Below are 19,131 nucleotides of genomic sequence, written 5' to 3'. Positions count from 1 at the left end.
GGAAGTGAAGAGGAATGCAGGATGGATGGGAACATCAGTCACAGAGCAGTGATCACAGCTCAAAGATAAACAGCATTAACAATAATAACAAATACATATGCCAACTGCTGCCCATGTGGCCTGATTCAGCACTTCGCATTTAGTTCTGTTTACTCCATTTTTACAGAGCTTGGAACTGTATGGGAAGTACATCCCAACACTAAAACTTTTAGTAAGAATGTTGCTGATTAAGTATTTTCCAGCAGCTGTCTTGATGAAGACATACTTTAGTCAATTGAAAGTCTGAATTGACACCTTCCAAACATCTGCTGTATCCCAGGAATTGCATTTATGTGTGATCTATGAAGTGTTTTTCAGAGGATGTGTAAAGCTTTATCAATGCAATAGAGAACATAACACATTCTCTTTTATAAAAATTACTATTTTTTGAAGTAAAATTTTAAAAGTCTCTTCTAGTTTCAGTCTCTGAAAGCACCAATCTAATTTCAAGAGGATTTAAAAGTCATGCTTCTTCAATACAAAAGCATTCTTAATGATCTCTTATTACTTCTAGAAAAACAAAGGGGTTATTAACCACCACACTAGATATGGAATTTGATGAGGAAAGCTACCTAGAATTACAGACCAGATGTATAAATAACTGCACTTTCATCTTAAAATGTAATGTTCAATGACATTGCATTACTTATGTCATTGTTCAATGACATAAGCACATTTAGAGATCCTAAGACATAACTAATAAATTCAAGCGTACAATCAGATTGACAAAATTATTTAAATAATATATGGTTAGTATTTTTAAAGGATTGTTGGTTATCTTGAAAATATGATATTTTTCATTTACTTTTAACTGCTGATGGATTTGCAGACCCCTACAATTCAAATCCCTCTCCCTCAGTTCCTTTGGCGCTGCAGTGGTAACAGGATGGAAATCCTCTACCACCTCCTATTGTTTTATAGACAATAAAACCAGGTATTTAATATGCAACAGAAGAGGCTTGAGAAGGCCTCATTTTTGTATGACAACTGCTCATTCTGCTGTGGACAAGAACATTTATACATGAGGAAGGTCATGGCATCAAGTGGTGGCTGAAAGCTTTTCATGTCACACAGGAAAGAGCACACAAGAAAACCTCAAATCCAGATAAAGTATTTAAGAAGTTATTTTTTTAGAAGTTGTGGTTTGTTCCAGATTGTAAGGAGGGACATATTCTATTCCCATCTGTATGGCAGTTGTCTTGTGTCAAGTGGGCAATTTCTCCTTATCTCTCTCCCTGAGTGATCACAATCACTCCTCCCTGGCAGGGGACATCTGCTGATAACAGGCTATTGAATGTCACTGCATGGCTGATAAGAACTATAACATGCCATGGTGAGATGCTCCACCCAGAGGGAGGAGCCAAGCATTGCTACCCAGATATAATCTGGAGGTTCTGAAACACCAGCATGGCTTCCCACTGGATTCCTCAGAGGAACAGCAGCTGCCTCTTCAGGATCTTCAGAGGAAGAATACACTCTTTCCTACAGGATCCCTGCTCCAACAGAACCACACCTGACACTCCAGGAGGGCTGCAGCCACTTTTCCACTGGGACTGCTACCAACACCCTGACCAACAGGGTGTCAGGTTGGGTTCTGACTCTGTCAGTGTTGTTCTAGTGTATTGCATTGTTTTATTTTATCCTTTTTTTCCTTCCCTATTAAAGAACTGTTATTTCCTGCTCCCATATTTTTTGCCTGAGAGCCCTTTAATTTAAAATGCATAGCAATTTGGAGGGGTGGGGAGGGTTTGCATTCTCCATTTCAGGGGAGGCTCCTGCCTTCCTTAGCAGGCCCCTGTCTTTCCAAACCAAGACATGGTTAATACCAAAGGGAACATAAAAAAAAGTTCTGGAACCATCCACAAAGGAAAGAGCTTCCCCCAAGGAGTGGAAGATGTCAAGGCAATAGGAATGAACAGCTGTGGGTAGGTGGGTGCTCTGCTTGGCTTGTCAGCTCTGAGATGGTGACACTGCTCCCTGCCCCCAAGACAACAGCTTTGGAGTGACCAGCACCTACTCAGGGCACTGCATTGGGCCACAGAGGGACACTCAAAGGAAAAAGAATCTGAATGAAGCCAATTAAAATAACCAAATTAGCAAATATGGAGAGCAGGACATAAATTATGGGTAGATTTAGTACACTGCTGCTGTAACAGGTGAGCTGAGCATGGCTGTGTGGCTGAGTAATTTTTCCCTGCCTTCAGAGCAGCTGGTTACTAAAATATATGATTTATATGTTCAAAAGGGTTCTGGTTCCTCTGGACTTGTTGGCTGGAAATGCTGTAGAAAGCATGATACCCATATCATTTAGCTTCCTCCCCAAAACTAAAATAGATACGAGCATAACATTCAGCTGTCAAGCTTTTCAAAAAGATTACTAATTCAGTTTGAACTTAATCTGATGAATGAAAGTACTTTAAAAAAATGTATTTCAGTTCTGAGGAGAAAAGTATGAGTTGTGTGAGAGAGAAAAGTTGTGTGCCACTGCCACTCCCCTTTTCAGCAACAGGAATGGGCTGTACTTGTTTGAAAGGACAATTTGACTGGGGATCTTTGTGCTGCTGGTAAAGTACTGTTTTTGTGCTGCTACACAAAACAGTGAGGAATAAAAACATATCCCAGAGTGCAAGCAGTGTTTTCTAACTGCATTATCATAGAATCATAGAATATCTTGAGCTGGAATGTGGAATCACAGAATATCTCGAGTTTGGAATCCAAACAGTGTATTGTTTAATTCAGTATATGGAAACTTTAGAAGAAAACTACAAAGAAATTATCTATCTAGAAATAGAACTTTATTACTCTATTCAGAAGGGTTGCATTTGAAAAATTAATTATAGCTGATGAAGTATTAGTGATACACCTCACTAACGAAAAGCAGCACTCTTGACATAGGCTGCTACATAAAATATTATGATAAAAGTGAACTCCTACAAAAAGGACAATATTTAGCAAAAAGCAATCCTAGAAAGCTTTTTACTCTGAAGATAATTTGAGTAATCTTACCCAGAAATAAAGAGGTCTGTTCGGTCAGATCATATTTGGTACAGTCAGGTTTTTAAACCAGTAACTATGCAGAATATGAATAAATTTATGGTTTGGAAAAAAAGTAAAATATTTCTTTTGCTTTTTCACTCTTTCTCAGGTTCTGTGTTATCCAAATGCTCCAGGCAGCTGTAAGTTTTGGTAATGGTCAACAGAGTAACAGGTTCTTTGCCTGCACTACTGGAACTATCTTAGAGCTTCCTAATATCTCACTAGATATACTTTTCTGCAGCTTAGGGAGTTATTCTGGCCAAGATTTAATACACAGACCATTGTTCTATTTGTCCTTACTTTTCTACTTCTTACATAATTTTTCTGCTGACCAAGCTTAGCTCTACTGCTTAGCTCTAATGGCAGTTCTGCTGCCTGATATAATTTTCCATAATTTTACATAATCTTCCATAATTTTTCTGCTGACCAGTCTTATGGCTACTGATTAGCTCTAATGGCAGTTCTGAAAATTGCCTTTTGCAGCTGATTTTATGGATTCCCATAAATCCCTCTTGAATTTCTACCTCCTATACATCCAGTATTGGCCTGGTTAATCTCAAAGGAAGAGCTCTGGTGAAACAAAGATCCCAAAACGCTTCACAAACCCAAAATGCCTTAGGTTAGGAGAAAGCAGCATCCAATATTGGCCTGGTTAATCTCAAAGGAAGAGCTCTGGTGAAACAAAGATCCCAAAATGCTTTACAGATCTAAAATGCTTTAGGTTAGGAGAAAGCAGCATCCAATATTGGCCTGGTTAATCTCAAAGGAAGAGCTCTGGTGAAACAAGGATCCCAAAATGCTTTACAGATCCAAAATGCCTTAGGTTAGGAGAAAGCAGCGTCCAATATTGGCCTGGTTAATCTCAAAGGAAGAGCTCTGGTGACAAAGATCCCAAAACGCTTCACAAACCCAAAACGCTTTAGGTTAGGAGAAAGCAGCGGCTGCGCGCCTGCCAACAAGGAAGTGTAGGAAAAAAAATAAATTAAAACAAATCTCTGCTTATACATGGTCTGCAAAAAAAAAAAAAAAAACAAGTCTCCTGACACAAATAAAAGGATCCTCCCCAACATATGGAGGAGCTGCTCTGCCCTTGCGGGGATGGTCTGTAGCTATGTTCACCTCGGGCACGCCAAGGAGAGGTGAGTTGTCAAAAGCGATTTCCATCAGGGGCTTGCCTTGGTTGAGGCACAGGAGCTGGATGCAATGATGATAGATAGTTTATCCCAGCCCCAAACTGCCGCCTGGGAAATCTTGCACGCAAACCAAGAGGAGCTCAGGCATTATTAGTGTCACGGAGGTGAACACGGGCAAAATTTGGTTGGCAGCCAGGCAGGATGAATCAAGGCGAAAAAGTGACCAATTGCATGTTCAAAATGGAAATGGATAGGCATGTTGGAGCTTGGAAGGGTTTTAAACACTAGGAAAAAAGTCATGCATTATTAATTATTCAGGAATAAATGTTTAAAAAGGCTCTCTCTGTGGAGAAATACAATTTTTAAGTCAATGTAAATTACATGTATAGTGTCCTAATTTTTAGGCTTCTTTATCCCAGAAGCTTCACCATGGCAGTTCAGAGGACTTCTTATTATATAACTTTAAAATACTCCTGTTCAGAGCATTGCAGATTAAAAAATTATCTACAAAATAAACACTTTAAAAACAAATAAACAGCGTATTAGCTTTTTTGAATGATTTGTAAACACAGCAACCACTTGTGCCCCTCACAATGCTCATATTTATCACCTTCACCTTTTCAAAGTTACCTAAATATTTAATGAACTAAACAGCAGAATCCACCTGTGTGAGCAATCACAATCCTTGGTTCTCTAAATAAATAGCAAAAAATTGCTAAAGGAGAATGTCCTCAAGTTTCATTGCCTGAAGTGATCCGCTCTGACAAATCTAACAGCTCTTTCTGTGTCATTCCTAATGCACTTGTCACTCAGTATTATCCATCCTCATTAATGACAATGGGAAAGTTTATCTTGGGAACACGTTTTAAATCATCCACTCTTTACAATAGGACCATGAAATCTCTTACAAAACATGAGGCGGGAACTACTCTGACAACAAAACCCCTTCCTGGCAGCTTTACCCTTAATTCCTGTTCAAGGAATAATGTGTTTATCACACAACCACATGGAACAATATATTAGATGAAACTTGAAACAAGAATAGCTGCTTTGATTTTTCAAGATGGAAAGTGATTTTCCAATTTTTTTTTTTTTTAATGTTGGGAACATTAAATATTTCAGGGATGAAATTTTGTATGGAACCATATTTCCTCTTTTAAAAAAACCCTGATAAAATAGTTTGAATATTAATAGGGTCACAGAAATAGTGATAGTGTTCCCAATAAAAATTATCATTAAGGGATTATTCTTGTTTTGCACAAATTCTACTTTACTTATAGATATTTTTACCAGAAGTCCAGATTATATGTATGAAACCACTCCAGTTAGGCATAACTTCCAGCAGTAATATTCTGTTTTGATTATGAGTTCTGAAAACTGATATGCCCCCTATGTCAGCACTATGCAACAGATGGATTGTAACTATTTCCTATTTCCTTTTACATTTCCTAATGTAAAAACTCCAATATTCATTGCTTCTGTCTTCATCATCTCATTTGTAACACCACCACCAACCTTCCATAAAAGCAGCAGTTAACAGAAGTTAACTTTCAAATGCATCTGGCCACAATAAATGCTGATTTTTTGGATCAATTTGAACAGCAACAACAGAATTTCAGGATGAAAACCCAAGAAACAAAAATTGATGAAAATCAAAGAAGCTGCAAGAGAGAATTCCAGTCATTCCTACTTGTGTGAGCACAGACAACACTGAATGTGCAGGATAAGACTGCCCTAAAGGATGCAAATACACATCAGGGTGTGGATGAACAAAAATGGAGAAGCAGAAGCAGTAAAGACCATGGTACAAACAGAATTTTGGTTCAGCCACAGGAAAAAGTGCCTCTTATATGAGATTATAAGTAGTCCACTGACAAAATCCTTTCACTGCAACTTTGCTACAATAGAGCCTTACTCTACCAACACAGTAAAAATTCTCCTTTTTAGATTTAAGGGTGTTCCAGTAGCCTGAATCTAATTTTCATGGCCTTTTCAAAGTCAAAATGCCCTTTTCAGATCAATAAAAAATAATCAGAGATGCATTTCCACCTTAAAGCTGTCTTTTACATAACATGACTGTGGCCTTGAAAGTTTCTAAAGTAGTCCAAGTTTTTGTAGGAGAGTAAGAATACAAAAAAGCCAGTTCTTCTTTCCTTGTTTCCACAGGTTTTCAAAAACCATAACAGAATAAGCCTGAAAGTTTCAGGCTATTGCTGAAGATTTTAGCAGGCAGTAGTGACTTGTCTTCTTATTCTGCAAAACCTCACCTTATTAACAGAAAATACAGAAATAATGTGGCTTCCCTTTCAACTGATGAAATGCCTCACCAGTAATTTCTTATCAAAATATAAAGGAAATCCAAAAAGAATAAACTTAAGCAGGACAGCACTAAAGAGCTATTTAAAAGTAGTTACTTTAATGATACAAATAACAAAAATTAGGGTAATACTTTCAAAGATGATATTAATTTAAGAAATGCCTCTTAAACAAAAAAAGAATTACATTTAATTATAGAGCTCTTCAAAGCATCAGGAATCTCCTTTAAGTTACCTACTGAAATATCTGCACCCATTCAATATTTATGCTGTCTTTCCCTCTATCCATTTTTAAACAGAATTAAAGGAGTAGCTAAAACTCTGCCAATAAAATGACAGGAAGGCTATTTTTAGTCTAGATGATGTAGACCAAGCATAAACAGCCCATGGCTATGCTACTATTGAGGATCAGATCTAAATACAAGCACTAGATTTCCTTCCTATTAGGTACTTTTTTTTAACAGCAACAAGAATTACAAATTACATTCTGGTCTGTATCTCTTATAAATACTCATCTTAAAGGAGAACCATTTTTCCTTTCATTAAAGCCAAAAAAAAAAAAAAAAAGCTGATGTAACTCCTGCCATGCCACTCTGTGGTAGAAAAAGTGCATTTGAGGCATTAGAGGAAACCTGTGACCTGCCCAGAGCCACAAAGCCTTACACCCAAAGGTGAGAAGTGTTGATTAGCAAGTTTACCAGGGGCTTTAGATTGCAGACCTGAGACATCTCAATCTCCAGAGACTGCAGGGTTTATCAGTCGAGCAAAACATGACTAAATCCCCAATAAATCCATGGGAGAAGAGATGAAACCAATGGATAACAGCACATAACGGAGAAACAGAAAGAAAATACTGCTCAGCTGTAACATCTGACACCTCCAGAGGCCAGGGATGTGTTCATCCTGTACATCAAACACTGGATACCCAGGCTGGGGTTACATCCCTGGGCAGGATGAAGACCACTGGCCTTGGTCTGCTCTGGTTCATCCACTCAAGTGTTGGCTCACAGATGAAAGAAGCTAAGGGGGAATGCCTAAACTCTGAGCTCTCCTGGGACAGCAATCCCCAGCTGAGAAATCTCCCAGACCCAAGGATCTGCAAACTGCACAGAATCACAGAATTCCCAGAATGACCGGGTTGGAAGAGACCTCCAAGATCATGGAGTCCAACCCAGTCCCAACACCTCAACTGAACCCTGGCACCCAGTGCCACATCCAGGCTTTGTTAAACACACCCAGGGATGGGGACTGCACGACCTCCTCAGGAATTCCCAAAATTCCCAGAATGACTGGGTTGGAAGAGACCTTCAAGATCATGGAGTTCAACCCATCCCCAACAACCCCAACTGAACCCTGGCACCCAGTGCCACATCCAGGCTTTGTAAAACACACCCAGGGATGGTGACTCCACCACCTCCCCAGGCAGCCATTCCAGAACTTTATCACCCTTTCTGTGAAAAACTTCTTCCTAAAAGCCAGCCTGTATTCCCTTGGTGCAGCTCTTGGTTTCCTCTCATTCTGTCAGTTCCTGGAGAAAGAGCCCAACCCCACCTGAGCACAGCCACCTTTCAGGAGCTGGAGAGAGTGATAAGGTCACCCCTGACCTCCAGCTCCTCCCTGCTCCATCTGGAGAGCCAGGACCCAGCCTGGGTGAGGCAGTGACTGAGCAGCTCCTCCTCAAACTCAGGGAATGTTTTGCTCACAAATATTCAAATGCCTGGCAGATATCTCAGGTGTGTCACAGAGACTTCAGAAACCCCCTCAAAACTCATCTCCCATGGCCAAATCCTCAAATGCTCACCTGTGGGCCACACAACCCTGTCCTTCCCACAAAAAGTGAGGTACAGTGCCTTAGCAAAGATTACTAAAGATCTCAAAACTTTAAATATTGAGCAACCAGGTTATTTAGAGAATAAATAACAGGGTCTGCTTTGGTGCTTTGGATGCAGGGTGAAGTGGATTTCTCCTGTGCAGTACTCACATACTCCCACTGAGAAGTGGCAAACTGGGTGGTTGTCTTTGCTTTCTGCTTTTACTGTTCAGCAAGAATCAAGCAAACACACTACTACTGGTTTAATAGGAGAAAACAAGTAAGTCCATTTAGCAGCTGTTTTGTAATCATAAACTTACAACACCAGAGTGAATTCTTGAGTAAATTTTCCTATAACAGACGTCAAACAGGAAAAAAGTAGATGAAAAGCCCATAGACTGTGTTTTCATAAGCTAAAAGCAGGTTTTTCAAACCTTAAATACCTGAAATGAGGCATTTAAAATGAACTACTTTCAGCAAGTGCTACCAGCTGTTTTCTGAAAGTCAAGCAGCCTATGATTGGTGTAAGTTGGCAGCCAAATTCCCTTTATTTATTTATGCATTTATGGACAGCAATAAAAAGCTTCAATTATTGTACACTATACAATTATTGCTTACTTTCTTCAGAAGGAAGGAGGAAACAGAACAGTTAATTCAGTAATATAATTCATTCTGAAGGGGAATAATATGGTGTCAGTGTTAAGCTAGCCACAAACACCACTTTAACTGCAATAAATAATGTTTTCCTTCTAGGAGACAGCTTCATTTGATATTTCAAAAGCTATTGGTTTTCAACATGCAATGAGAAACTTTAAATTACATTATGTGTGGTACAGAATCCTTTGAAAACCCTATGAAATAGAACTGAAAAAAACCAAATACAAAAAAACACCAAAACCATGTAGCTAGAACAACTGTGAGAGAGAGCAACAAAGATGGCATGACCAAAACCTAACTTTACTTATACTTTGGTCACTGCTGTCCTCACCCATTTTGCTTATGACAATCTACTTTTTGCACAATTCTCTTGGCCAGAAATATAAGAATAAAATGTACTCTGGAATTTAGTTACAGATAATACCCCATAATTAAACCAAAGCAAAAAGTAGCATTTGCACAACGACTTTAGAAGATATTTTCTTCAGCTACAGTACTTTGAAGTGTATGTTTATTTTTTTCCTCCTCTCTCTTTTTGGCACTTTCATGGAGTCTTTCAGACTAAGAATCATGACTAGTTTGCTCTCAATAAAAAATAATTTAAAACTCCATGCTCTTGTATGTTAACAGCTCAATCAAGGGTAATATTTTTTGTGAACCAGTAAAAGAAATAGATCAGAAAAATGGTATGAAACAATTTCTGTAGAGGTGAAAAATTTAAAGAAACTATAAATTTGTGGTTTCCTTACAGATCAAAAGACTGGAAAAGTCAACACTTAATCCTGAATTTCCAGAGTTCCAATAAAACATTGGAAATTTAAATGTGTTACTAGTCATGGCAAACGTTTGGCAGCATTGCTCTGTTTCCCTACAAAATGCCATTTTAACCCTTTACCAGTATTAGGAAGGGCTATCTTCCAGTTCCCTCATTCAGAGAGTGCTTTGAGTCACTTCCCACCCAAAGATGATAATTAAAACCAGAACAAACAGCACTGAGACAAGGAGATCCAGATGGATGCACGTCTTGGACATGGAAAATCCTCCCCCTCTCACCCCTTTTACTAAGAGCCCTGAACCTCAGGGCATGGCAGTAAGGTTCAGGGACAATGGACACCTGTGGAGGAGAGCATGGGGCTTCCTCTCAGCTTGCATTTTCCTTTTCCTGCCTTTACAGAGATACAGAAAACCTGAGGTGTGTCTTACCATGATTGGGTTTGTTACTCTTTGTGAAATGAGAACACCATACAAAGACAAAATACCCTAATTTTATTAAAACTTGTGATATTTTAAAGAGCATTTAATGGAAATGGCACTCAGTTCTTGCTGAGCACTACTACAAATATGGGGCTTAACTCTTTTTGCTTCTTAAAGACTCACTATCGAAAGATCAATATCTTCCTAACTCATGCCCACAGACCTTTGTCTAAAACATAGTGAATAATATAATATTGAATAATATAATGAATAATATAATCCTTTATAGAGATTTGTAGAGAAAGAGTTTTTAAATCCATATCAACCAACAATTTTACCAAAGATGCCCTTATTCTACCTGCTTCCAATGGTTAGGAAGTGGGAATATGTCAGCTGCTTTACTTTTCTGGCAAATGCAGGAGAAGTTGACCCACTTATTTAGAGACTGAACAGGCCACAGCCTTTCATGCTGCAACACTGACCCTTAGCACAGACCCTGAGAATGAGCAGCCCATTACAGCATGCACAAGTGACCTTCCAGAGCATTAATGACTTTGTGCTGCTTGCTCTTCCCTTGCTACAGCACGTGGCATAAATATTTCCAAGCACCAGAATTATTTGTTTAAGTAAATTCTGTTAAATGGGCTCTGTTTGCTAACAAGAAACTCTACTTGCACTGCATCGCAAGGGTTAAAGTTTTGAAAAACTGAATGGAACTCTCATATTACAATGTTATACAGCCCATAAAACAAAAGTAACTGTTAAATAAATTTCAGGATATTACAAATCTTCCTATGAAACCTAAGAGTTAACAATATCTTCCTGTATTTGCCTACAGACAATTATTAATTTAATTTACCTTAATAAGCAGCATGCAACAAGAAGGAGATATTTTAAAATTAAATTCTTCCACGTGTGCACATGATATGTGTTCTGAAATTCCATATACTGTATAAAATTGATCACTTGACTTCAGTCCAGTGTACCATTAATATTCAGAGAGATTTTTCTTTTCAAATAGGAGCTCTCCAAGTATTGTTTCACCTGAAGTTATTGTAATTTCAAAATACTCTCCCAAAACTTTAGCTAAATTGTACTGTCACCATTTAAAACACGTATATTTATTCAAAATTGTTTGAAAGAATGTAATACATTTTTGACAGGCAGTCTTTTACAATATTGAAATCAAATCCTTGATTTCATCAAACCCTTCATATTCTGTGCCTTATTCCTGGAAGGCTCATGCCAAAATGATTTAGTTTGATTTTCTTTAACAATGGTAGGTTGGCTTGACAGCATCTGACAAAACAATTCAGTGAAGTACACCATACCAGGTAAAGAGAACCTGAACTGGCTACTAGGTGAAATAATGCAAAATGCAGCTTGGTATTATGACAGAATTAGTTTTGCAGGAGAACCTTATTTTTTTTTTTCCAGCATTATTAATTTTAGATAAAGAAATTGTTCTGGTATTATAATTATTTTCTTCTGAACTATTTTTAAATAACCCAGTAGTGAATATAATGGGCGAAATGGACAGGAAAAATCAATGCAAAAAGCCTGGTCTTGCTGGTATAAATTCCAGCTGAATTTTATTCCAGTGTTTTGCCTCTCTGTGTTGAAAATTTTAGTTTTATCTGCAGAGTTCCCTGCACAGGAGCCCCCCAGCTGGAGTGAACATCCAGCACAGAGTTTGCCAGGTAGGATGCAGCTGCTCAGGGTATCCCATGCAAGCCCCAGCTCTCAAACACATGGGGGTGAGAAAATGGAAGAAATGTACTTTCTGTAACACTTAGGAAAGTTCTGTCTCGTCCCTGAAGCAGGAGAACCAGGGAAGTTTCATCCTTGCCCCAGGCAGACACAAGTGCTGGCTTGGTAAAAGAAGGTTTGTTTTGATATCATAAGGCCCTAACTGAGGGTCAAGTCTTGTCTCACTGTCTGTTTTGACAATCTCAAAATGCAGAGTAGCTCTTTCCTTATCTCAAGGTACATAGATCAGTAGGGTAACATGTATGTTGTAGCATATATTAGCTTATTTTCCTTATTTTACTGAATGGTTTGCCTAAATTTATAATTAACCAGCGTTTTGCCTTTTGTCAGCTCCCAGGTTCACTTATCCCTTTTGATAACAGTGGCCAAAAATAGCTCATTAATTCAACTGCATTTATTTACAAATTTACTCAACTTTAGAAAGATCTGAGGAATACAATCAAGGTTATACTGTCTTCAGCCATTAATGAAGACTGCCTCGAATTCTCTTGGGAGAAGCTAAAAGAAGTGATGCTGTCACTGCCATTCTCTAGCTCTCACTTCAACTGAGAGGTTGGTATGACATGGATTTTAAATACACACTGATTTAATAGATACTGTATTTTAAATATATACTGATCCCATATGTGCTGCTGACAGGGTTGACCTGTTCCTCTGAAGAAATAGTCTAAGCTATTCCTCTGTTTCTATACCTGCTCCTGACAAAAAATTACTCAGGGAATGTTTGCAGGAGCACAGTTCTGGCACCCAGTGATGCTGCCAGCTCCTGAGCCCCTTAGCACCAAACCTGTGCTGTGGTTTTATTGAAGCACTGCAGACATCAGCTCTGACTTGTCTTACCCACCTGTTTTGGTAAATAACCCCTGACAGTGGCCACGTGCACCTCCCTTTGCAAATAAAAAGTTTACCACAGTGTAGTCTGTCTAAGACAAGCAATGAAAAGAGAGACACTGAAAGGAAGACAGAAAAAGTCAAAAATGCAGAGATTTCAGACAACTAAGCCACAGTTCTTGTTTTAAATGGCCAAAATCACCACCTCAAAGAGTTTGAAGTCATCTTCCAACTACCAGCGTTGGACACACAGCAGACACAAGGAATACCTGGAGTTGCAATTACTTCTTATTTTGGCAGTCATTAATTTTCTCGCAGTCTTTTACTGCCAGATGAAGACAGCACATTATTTGAATGCCTTTGGCATCAAAATATGTTTATTTTTATTTATGTATAGGCTCAGTTGCTGGTTTTGGTGGTTATGTTCCCTTCCAAAGACTTTACCTTTTACTCTGGCAATTACCATGGGGAAAATGAAATTCAGAGTGCTCCACAGCGCCATACTGCATCTGCCCTGCTCTGAGAAACCAGCCACAGGACTCCTCTAATTTCTTCCCCCCTCTCCTGTTAGGAAATACCTCTCAGAAAAGAAACTCCTGAACTTGTACCTTAAGCTCTGGAAACTTGTTTTTTGCTGCGTGGCAATTTTTTAAATCACATATGACATTTGACTTCAAACTGAGCTGGCTTCTAAAGATTTTTATCGTGAGCTGCACAGGTGGTGTAGCCAGTTAAAACAAAATATTGGCTGCTGTGACTTGAGTTTTGATTAAAAAAATGTATTTGCACAACAACTATTTATTAGACAAACTATAATATAAAAACTTCTAGGAAGAAAAGCTTCATCTCTATACTTCTAATAATTGACAGTAACTTGAAGACTTATAAATTAAGCAAAACCAGGGAATTAAAAACCACCCTCACAAACTTTCCTATTTGCAAGCATTTATCTGAATGTATCAGGGGTTTTAAGTTTAAATAGATAATTTCAGAGGTCTGTGCTGTCCAGACAATAACAAAGGGAGTTAATCAAATATGAATCTTCTCCAACTGTCTTGTCAAACCAGGTAATGATGTCCTGCCAGCCAAACTCAGAGGGAACATGTGAAACAAATACAAAAGTAAACAGGCCCTAAGCTGCCCAAGGGAAAGTCAGCAAGATGGCAATTTCAATCATTTGGAATAATACTAAAGCAGCCTTAGGCTTTTCTCAGAATGGAAACATGTCACTGTTACTGCAATATTTGAACAAATCAGACTGCAAAAGAAAGGAACACTTATGTAATCCCAGCCGTGGAGCAGCACTTTACTCGATGGTGAGGTGGAAAATAATTAAGGGAAAATGTCCTTTTGGAGAGTAATTATAAATCTACCTAAACAAGAAAGATAAACAATCTTCCCATAGAAACTTGGGGCAGCGAAAAAAACAAATTTAAGCAGAGATTTCTTAAGCCTTGACACAGGAGGCTTTGGAACAACAAAGATCAAGTTCTGCCAAATAAAACTATGAAAGTAATGGTCCTACAAAATTTCTCCAATGCTGATAAACGTTACATTCAGAGCTACAAAGCAAGCAGAAAAGCACTTCAAGAACAACTCCGCCGAATGGCTGCGTTAAGACGAACAGGCTGTCATATCGTTTAACTGAGAAATCAAAAAATATTTCAAATATTTGGGGAACTTACCTAATCAGTAAATGTTCAGTATGTGTCTAGTCATGTAGCCATCTTTTAGTCAATCATCAGAAAATCAAAGGCAAATTGGCATGACTCAACCCAAACTTTAATACCGCATGATTGTGTCGTGTAAGCTTGTTTTGTGCGAGGGCTGCTGTGGTTTTAGCAGAGAGATTAACGACCGGACCTAAGCTGGCCTCCAAACCTTGCCCTGCTGATGCCTCAAGCCCTTTGAAGTCTGACCATCATACCTGGCAAAACAACAGTGGGAACTAGGCTGGTGTCAGATCTAATCAAGTTTCCTGCCTCAGCATAGCTAACTATGGGGTACACTAATTGGCCCAATTGCGGATTATACCTTTTGCTACAGATTCGAGACAATAATTTAGTCAAATGATGGTTTTTATCTCCTTCTAATTAAGATTCCAAAGTGGGAAGAAATAGGATTAGACAGGCTAACTTCAAAATTGTGTCCTTTAAAGTGGCATGCACATAAGATAGATCTCTGATAATACTGCATAGAAGAGAATATTGCTAGTAACCAACGTGTGAAGATTTGGGAAAGCTTGAAATAGCTACTGCACCTTTTAGATAAGCATGGAAGGTTTCCTGGAAGGTTCCTCTTCATAATTTATAAATGGACAATGAGCGCTCATAAATATTCATTAAAAAAACCATTTTCATCCTGAATTTTAAAATAAAACCTCTTTGGAAAACATTTCAGCCAATCTTATTTTGATGAAGAAGACACGAGGAAACCTGAAACGGTTAAAAGATTCCTCAGGCTATAGAGAGGCGGAGTTCCTCCCACAAAACTGCAATCTAATAAAACAGATTTGACATTCAAGATTTTCCACCTGTGAGGGCCAGACTGTAAGGAGTTATTTAACTGGTGAGCAATCCAGAGATGAGTAAATCCCTGTCCCATGCTCTTATTTAAACTTTAAAAAAAGAATGGTCTAGTGAAGAAAACCCTCTTGGAAGAAATTTCACCATAATTCACAGGTTCTGTGTTTCTAGCTTTTCTTGTGCAATTTGATTTTAAAGCAGCACTTCAAGTAGAGGGCAATATTTTTATCCTAAATTGTGTCTATAAGTACGCAGAATCTTTCCAAAAGCTCTAAGGTACATTTTCATTTCATATTTAAGCTACATACTGAAGAAGTCCCAACTCATTGCATTCTGCATGAGGCATATACAATGCTAGCAATGCACACTGTTGCGCTGCTTTTTGCTTCTGCCCCCAGAACCAGCGCTGACTGACTGCTGACACATCACATTCTAACTGCAGAAACCCATTTTAAAAGACTTCATTCACATCCTTTCCTAATTCAGTTTTCCCTTGCTCCCATTTTCTTACTGCCCTTCTTGCTCCAGCCAGCCTCTCTGTAGTCTGCTTTCCCTAAGAGTATGAGGAAGAAAAACATATCTATTATAGATTAGTGAAACGTGTACAGGAAGACCACAGTAGGACAGTGATCTAACATGTTAAAAAAGGGAGAGTTTGTGTCAGTTCAGCTTACAGAAAGCATCTCTCTAACAAAACCTGAAGTTATTCAAAAGGGGCTGCAGCTGAGCAGCAAAGGCAAGAATTATACAAGTGGGTCATCCACGCATGCCTGAAGCAACAGGTTGTTTTAAGAGTTGCACTTCACTCCTGTTACCAATGTCCCATGGATAATTAAATTCTTTTTACAGAGCCTCCAGCTAAGGGTTTTCTTTCCTTCCAAATTACATTACAGATTAGAACCTCAAATGCGTCGGGAAGAGAATATTGTATCCTGAGACAGGACTCAGGGATGAGAAACCACCCAAATATCCTAATTCACAGCCACAACAAATGAGAATTTACTAAGCTGTGAAATGAGGGTGCATGCTTCTCTACACCTCTGAAAACTGAGAGAACATTTGTATTTTAAAACCAAACACAGACTACCAAGGGTTTTGTTTCTACTGTACTGCTCAAAAGCAGTTGTTCAAATGCTTTAATGCCTCACAATGCCTGGTTTCACTCGCTGCATTCTCTGGAAAGTGACAAACCTTATAAAGGAATTGTCTTGGGGAAAAAAGCCCTCCTCCATGTGCTTGCCTTTAAGTGGCTTCTGAAGAGGATACCTCTAGTTAGAAACTTCTAGCACTCACGCAGAGATGACCTGCATGAAGAACTGGCTGCCTGATTAACTATTAACTACCTCTCAATAGGATTAGATAATTAAAGACATTGATGACCATTAATTAGGAGGAGGGCACCTTAATTTGTCACTTGATAGGGCCCTTTCAATGATTTATAGGTTAGGGCTACTTGCAATTGTGAAGGGGAGGGGGCAGTGAAGAGAGAGAACCCTTAAGTTACCTTATCAAGTGGCCAGCTAAAAAGGGCAGAGGGTCAAATAAGGGCCAAAGTGGTCACTTAAGGGTGAAGTCCCAAACACCAAAGCAGTGCCAAGCCACATTGACCAGCATTTGGTGATGGAGTAAAAAATATGCTAATTTATTGGTGGCAATTCTCCCTTTTTATGGTTTCAAGCAGTTAAGACAAGTGGCCTGCTTAAGAGCTTTTCATTTGAAAAGAGATTAAACAAAATGGTTTGTCAGGGATGCTTGGCTGTTTTATGTCTTTGTTAAATAAAAAAAAAAAAAAACAAAAAAACCAAAAAAATAAATTTGCCCAGACTGTACCGATGACTATTGCATCACCCTGAAAGCCATCTTCCATCTCTAAGCATTACTTGGCTAATAAATACATCAGCTCTAATTGCTTAATAGTGCTATGTTCATTTGCTCTTTAGCAAGATTAAAATGAAATACATCTTTTGTATAACTGCCTTCTATCAGGACTGTCTGCATAAAGGTCACAGAAAAAAGTTTAAATTTAGTAGGAAATTTACTTAAGGACATTAGTGTAAATGATACTGTGTTTAAAATGACATAAAAGAGCGAAAGGTGATTTCAGTAATGCAAAGAAAATGGTTTCTGAATACTGATAAGGACACTTATCCCCCATACCACACACAATTTTAGGCAACATTATACATTAAAATCCCTCTACTGGGGTAATAACATGTAGCTACTTTCCCACCCACTAACACAAGTAAGAGCAAGTCATTAACATTTAATTAAATATGCTCCTGACATCCTTAGAAACATGTCATGCTTTGTTATTGAAGGTTGTGGCCTACTTTCTATGTACATTTTACACCAAAATAAAGTATTTATAGCAGACCGATTCAGCGCAGCAAAGGAGACATTTTTAATTAGAAGGCATATTACAGTATTTTATAAACCCCTTCCCAACAGCAAAGCCAGAGCGAAATGAATTGGCATCATCTGATGCATATTTTATGTATTTCAACAAAACGAAACATAAGAGATGGGATTAGCTGCACCTTTTGGGTTCTAAACAGTGAAACAACGTTTCTCTTACCTCGATGGTGAACTGCTTCCTTTTTAATCTAAAAGCAAGGTCCTTGGTGTCTGACACATCACAGATCAAGCTATTAAGCCGAGGAATCTGATGTACATGAACCAAACCTTGTGGAAAGAAAGAGTAAAGGAGGGGGGAAGAAAAAAAAAAAAAAATTAAGGGAACGCTGTCATCCAGATGCATAAATTAGAATATACAGCAGAATTCTGTATATTTACACACACTCATCCTCCCCTTTTTAAACTGGAGCTTACTACCAGGAGCAATGAAGCAAACGGCGCGATTATGCTCAAGTAATCAAGCAGAATAAGATAAACAGAAATGCTTGTGCGAGGAAAACTAATTGCACTTGGGTACAAGAGTACAGATGTAAAGAGCCATCTTAATACTTGTCAAAACTACAGCCCGTTTGTGTGTGATTTCCCCCTGTATTTACAGTAAGCAAATATGGCTATCACCTTGCACGCTGCCCACGGCACCACGGAGTGATCTTTATTTTATTAAATGCACCAGTAAGCAGCCAGCAAAACAAGGCTTATGGGTTACTGATAACCACTGAAGCTCTAATGAGAACTGCTTCCTTTCCTGCCCTGAAAACCACCTGGAAAAAAAATAGATAAAAAGTTTCTGGGGAATCCCGGTTCAGGTGATGCTTTTTAATGATTTTTAACCCCCGTGCCGCCCCAGAAGAAATAAATTTTCCTCCTGCAGGAGGCTTCTGGAGCTGCTCAGATGTTTTTAGCAGTGCTAGGTGCACTGCAAGCTCTGTGTTCTGTCAGCTGCAAGTCAAGCTGATTTTTTCTGACAAGGACGCTGGATGGTTTTTGTGCAGCCTAATATAGTCTCCGAACAACCTAAGGGGGATTTTCTATGTCTGAAAACCAGGAAAATTCTACAGGGCTTCTCAATTACTGCCCTATATTTGCTATTCACAAAGCCAGCCTCTAAATGGAAATACTGAACATTTAGAAAAGGTACCTGACTTCAAAACGGCAGCTGTGAGAAAATCCCCAAACATTAAACCCCTTATTTCAAATAAGGCAAGTATTTTTTCAGGCTTTTTTTTTTTTTTTTGAAGTTTCTTAAAATTGAAACACTTTAAAAAGCAGCATTTTTACGGGCACTAATTACAAAAATTGTCAATAATATTAGAAAAGTGTTATTACAGTTTTAAACCTTCTATTCCTGCCCTCTGTCCAGTGAATTAGAAGAATTATTTGTTAGGTTTTTGAGTACAAAAATCTAA

The 19,131-nt window shown here is 38.5% G+C and overlaps 1 protein-coding gene across 1 annotated transcript in view; it reads right to left on the bottom strand.

The window, feature by feature from the left end:
- The window catches only part of ELP4 (elongator acetyltransferase complex subunit 4), a 140,677-nt gene that overhangs the window by 58,721 nt on the left and 62,825 nt on the right, over positions 1 to 19,131 (bottom strand). The window contains exon 9 of the mRNA XM_009097177.4: positions 17,886 to 17,992. Coding sequence (XP_009095425.3) covers positions 17,886 to 17,992 — 107 coding nt within the window. The remainder of the gene's footprint in view (positions 1 to 17,885; positions 17,993 to 19,131) is intronic.

Source organism: Serinus canaria, chromosome 5, assembly GCF_022539315.1.
Source record: "Serinus canaria isolate serCan28SL12 chromosome 5, serCan2020, whole genome shotgun sequence".
Lineage (NCBI taxonomy): Eukaryota > Metazoa > Chordata > Aves > Passeriformes > Fringillidae > Serinus > Serinus canaria.
The sequence above is the reverse complement of the archived record's forward strand: the minus strand, read 5'-3'. Positions and strand labels throughout refer to the sequence as shown.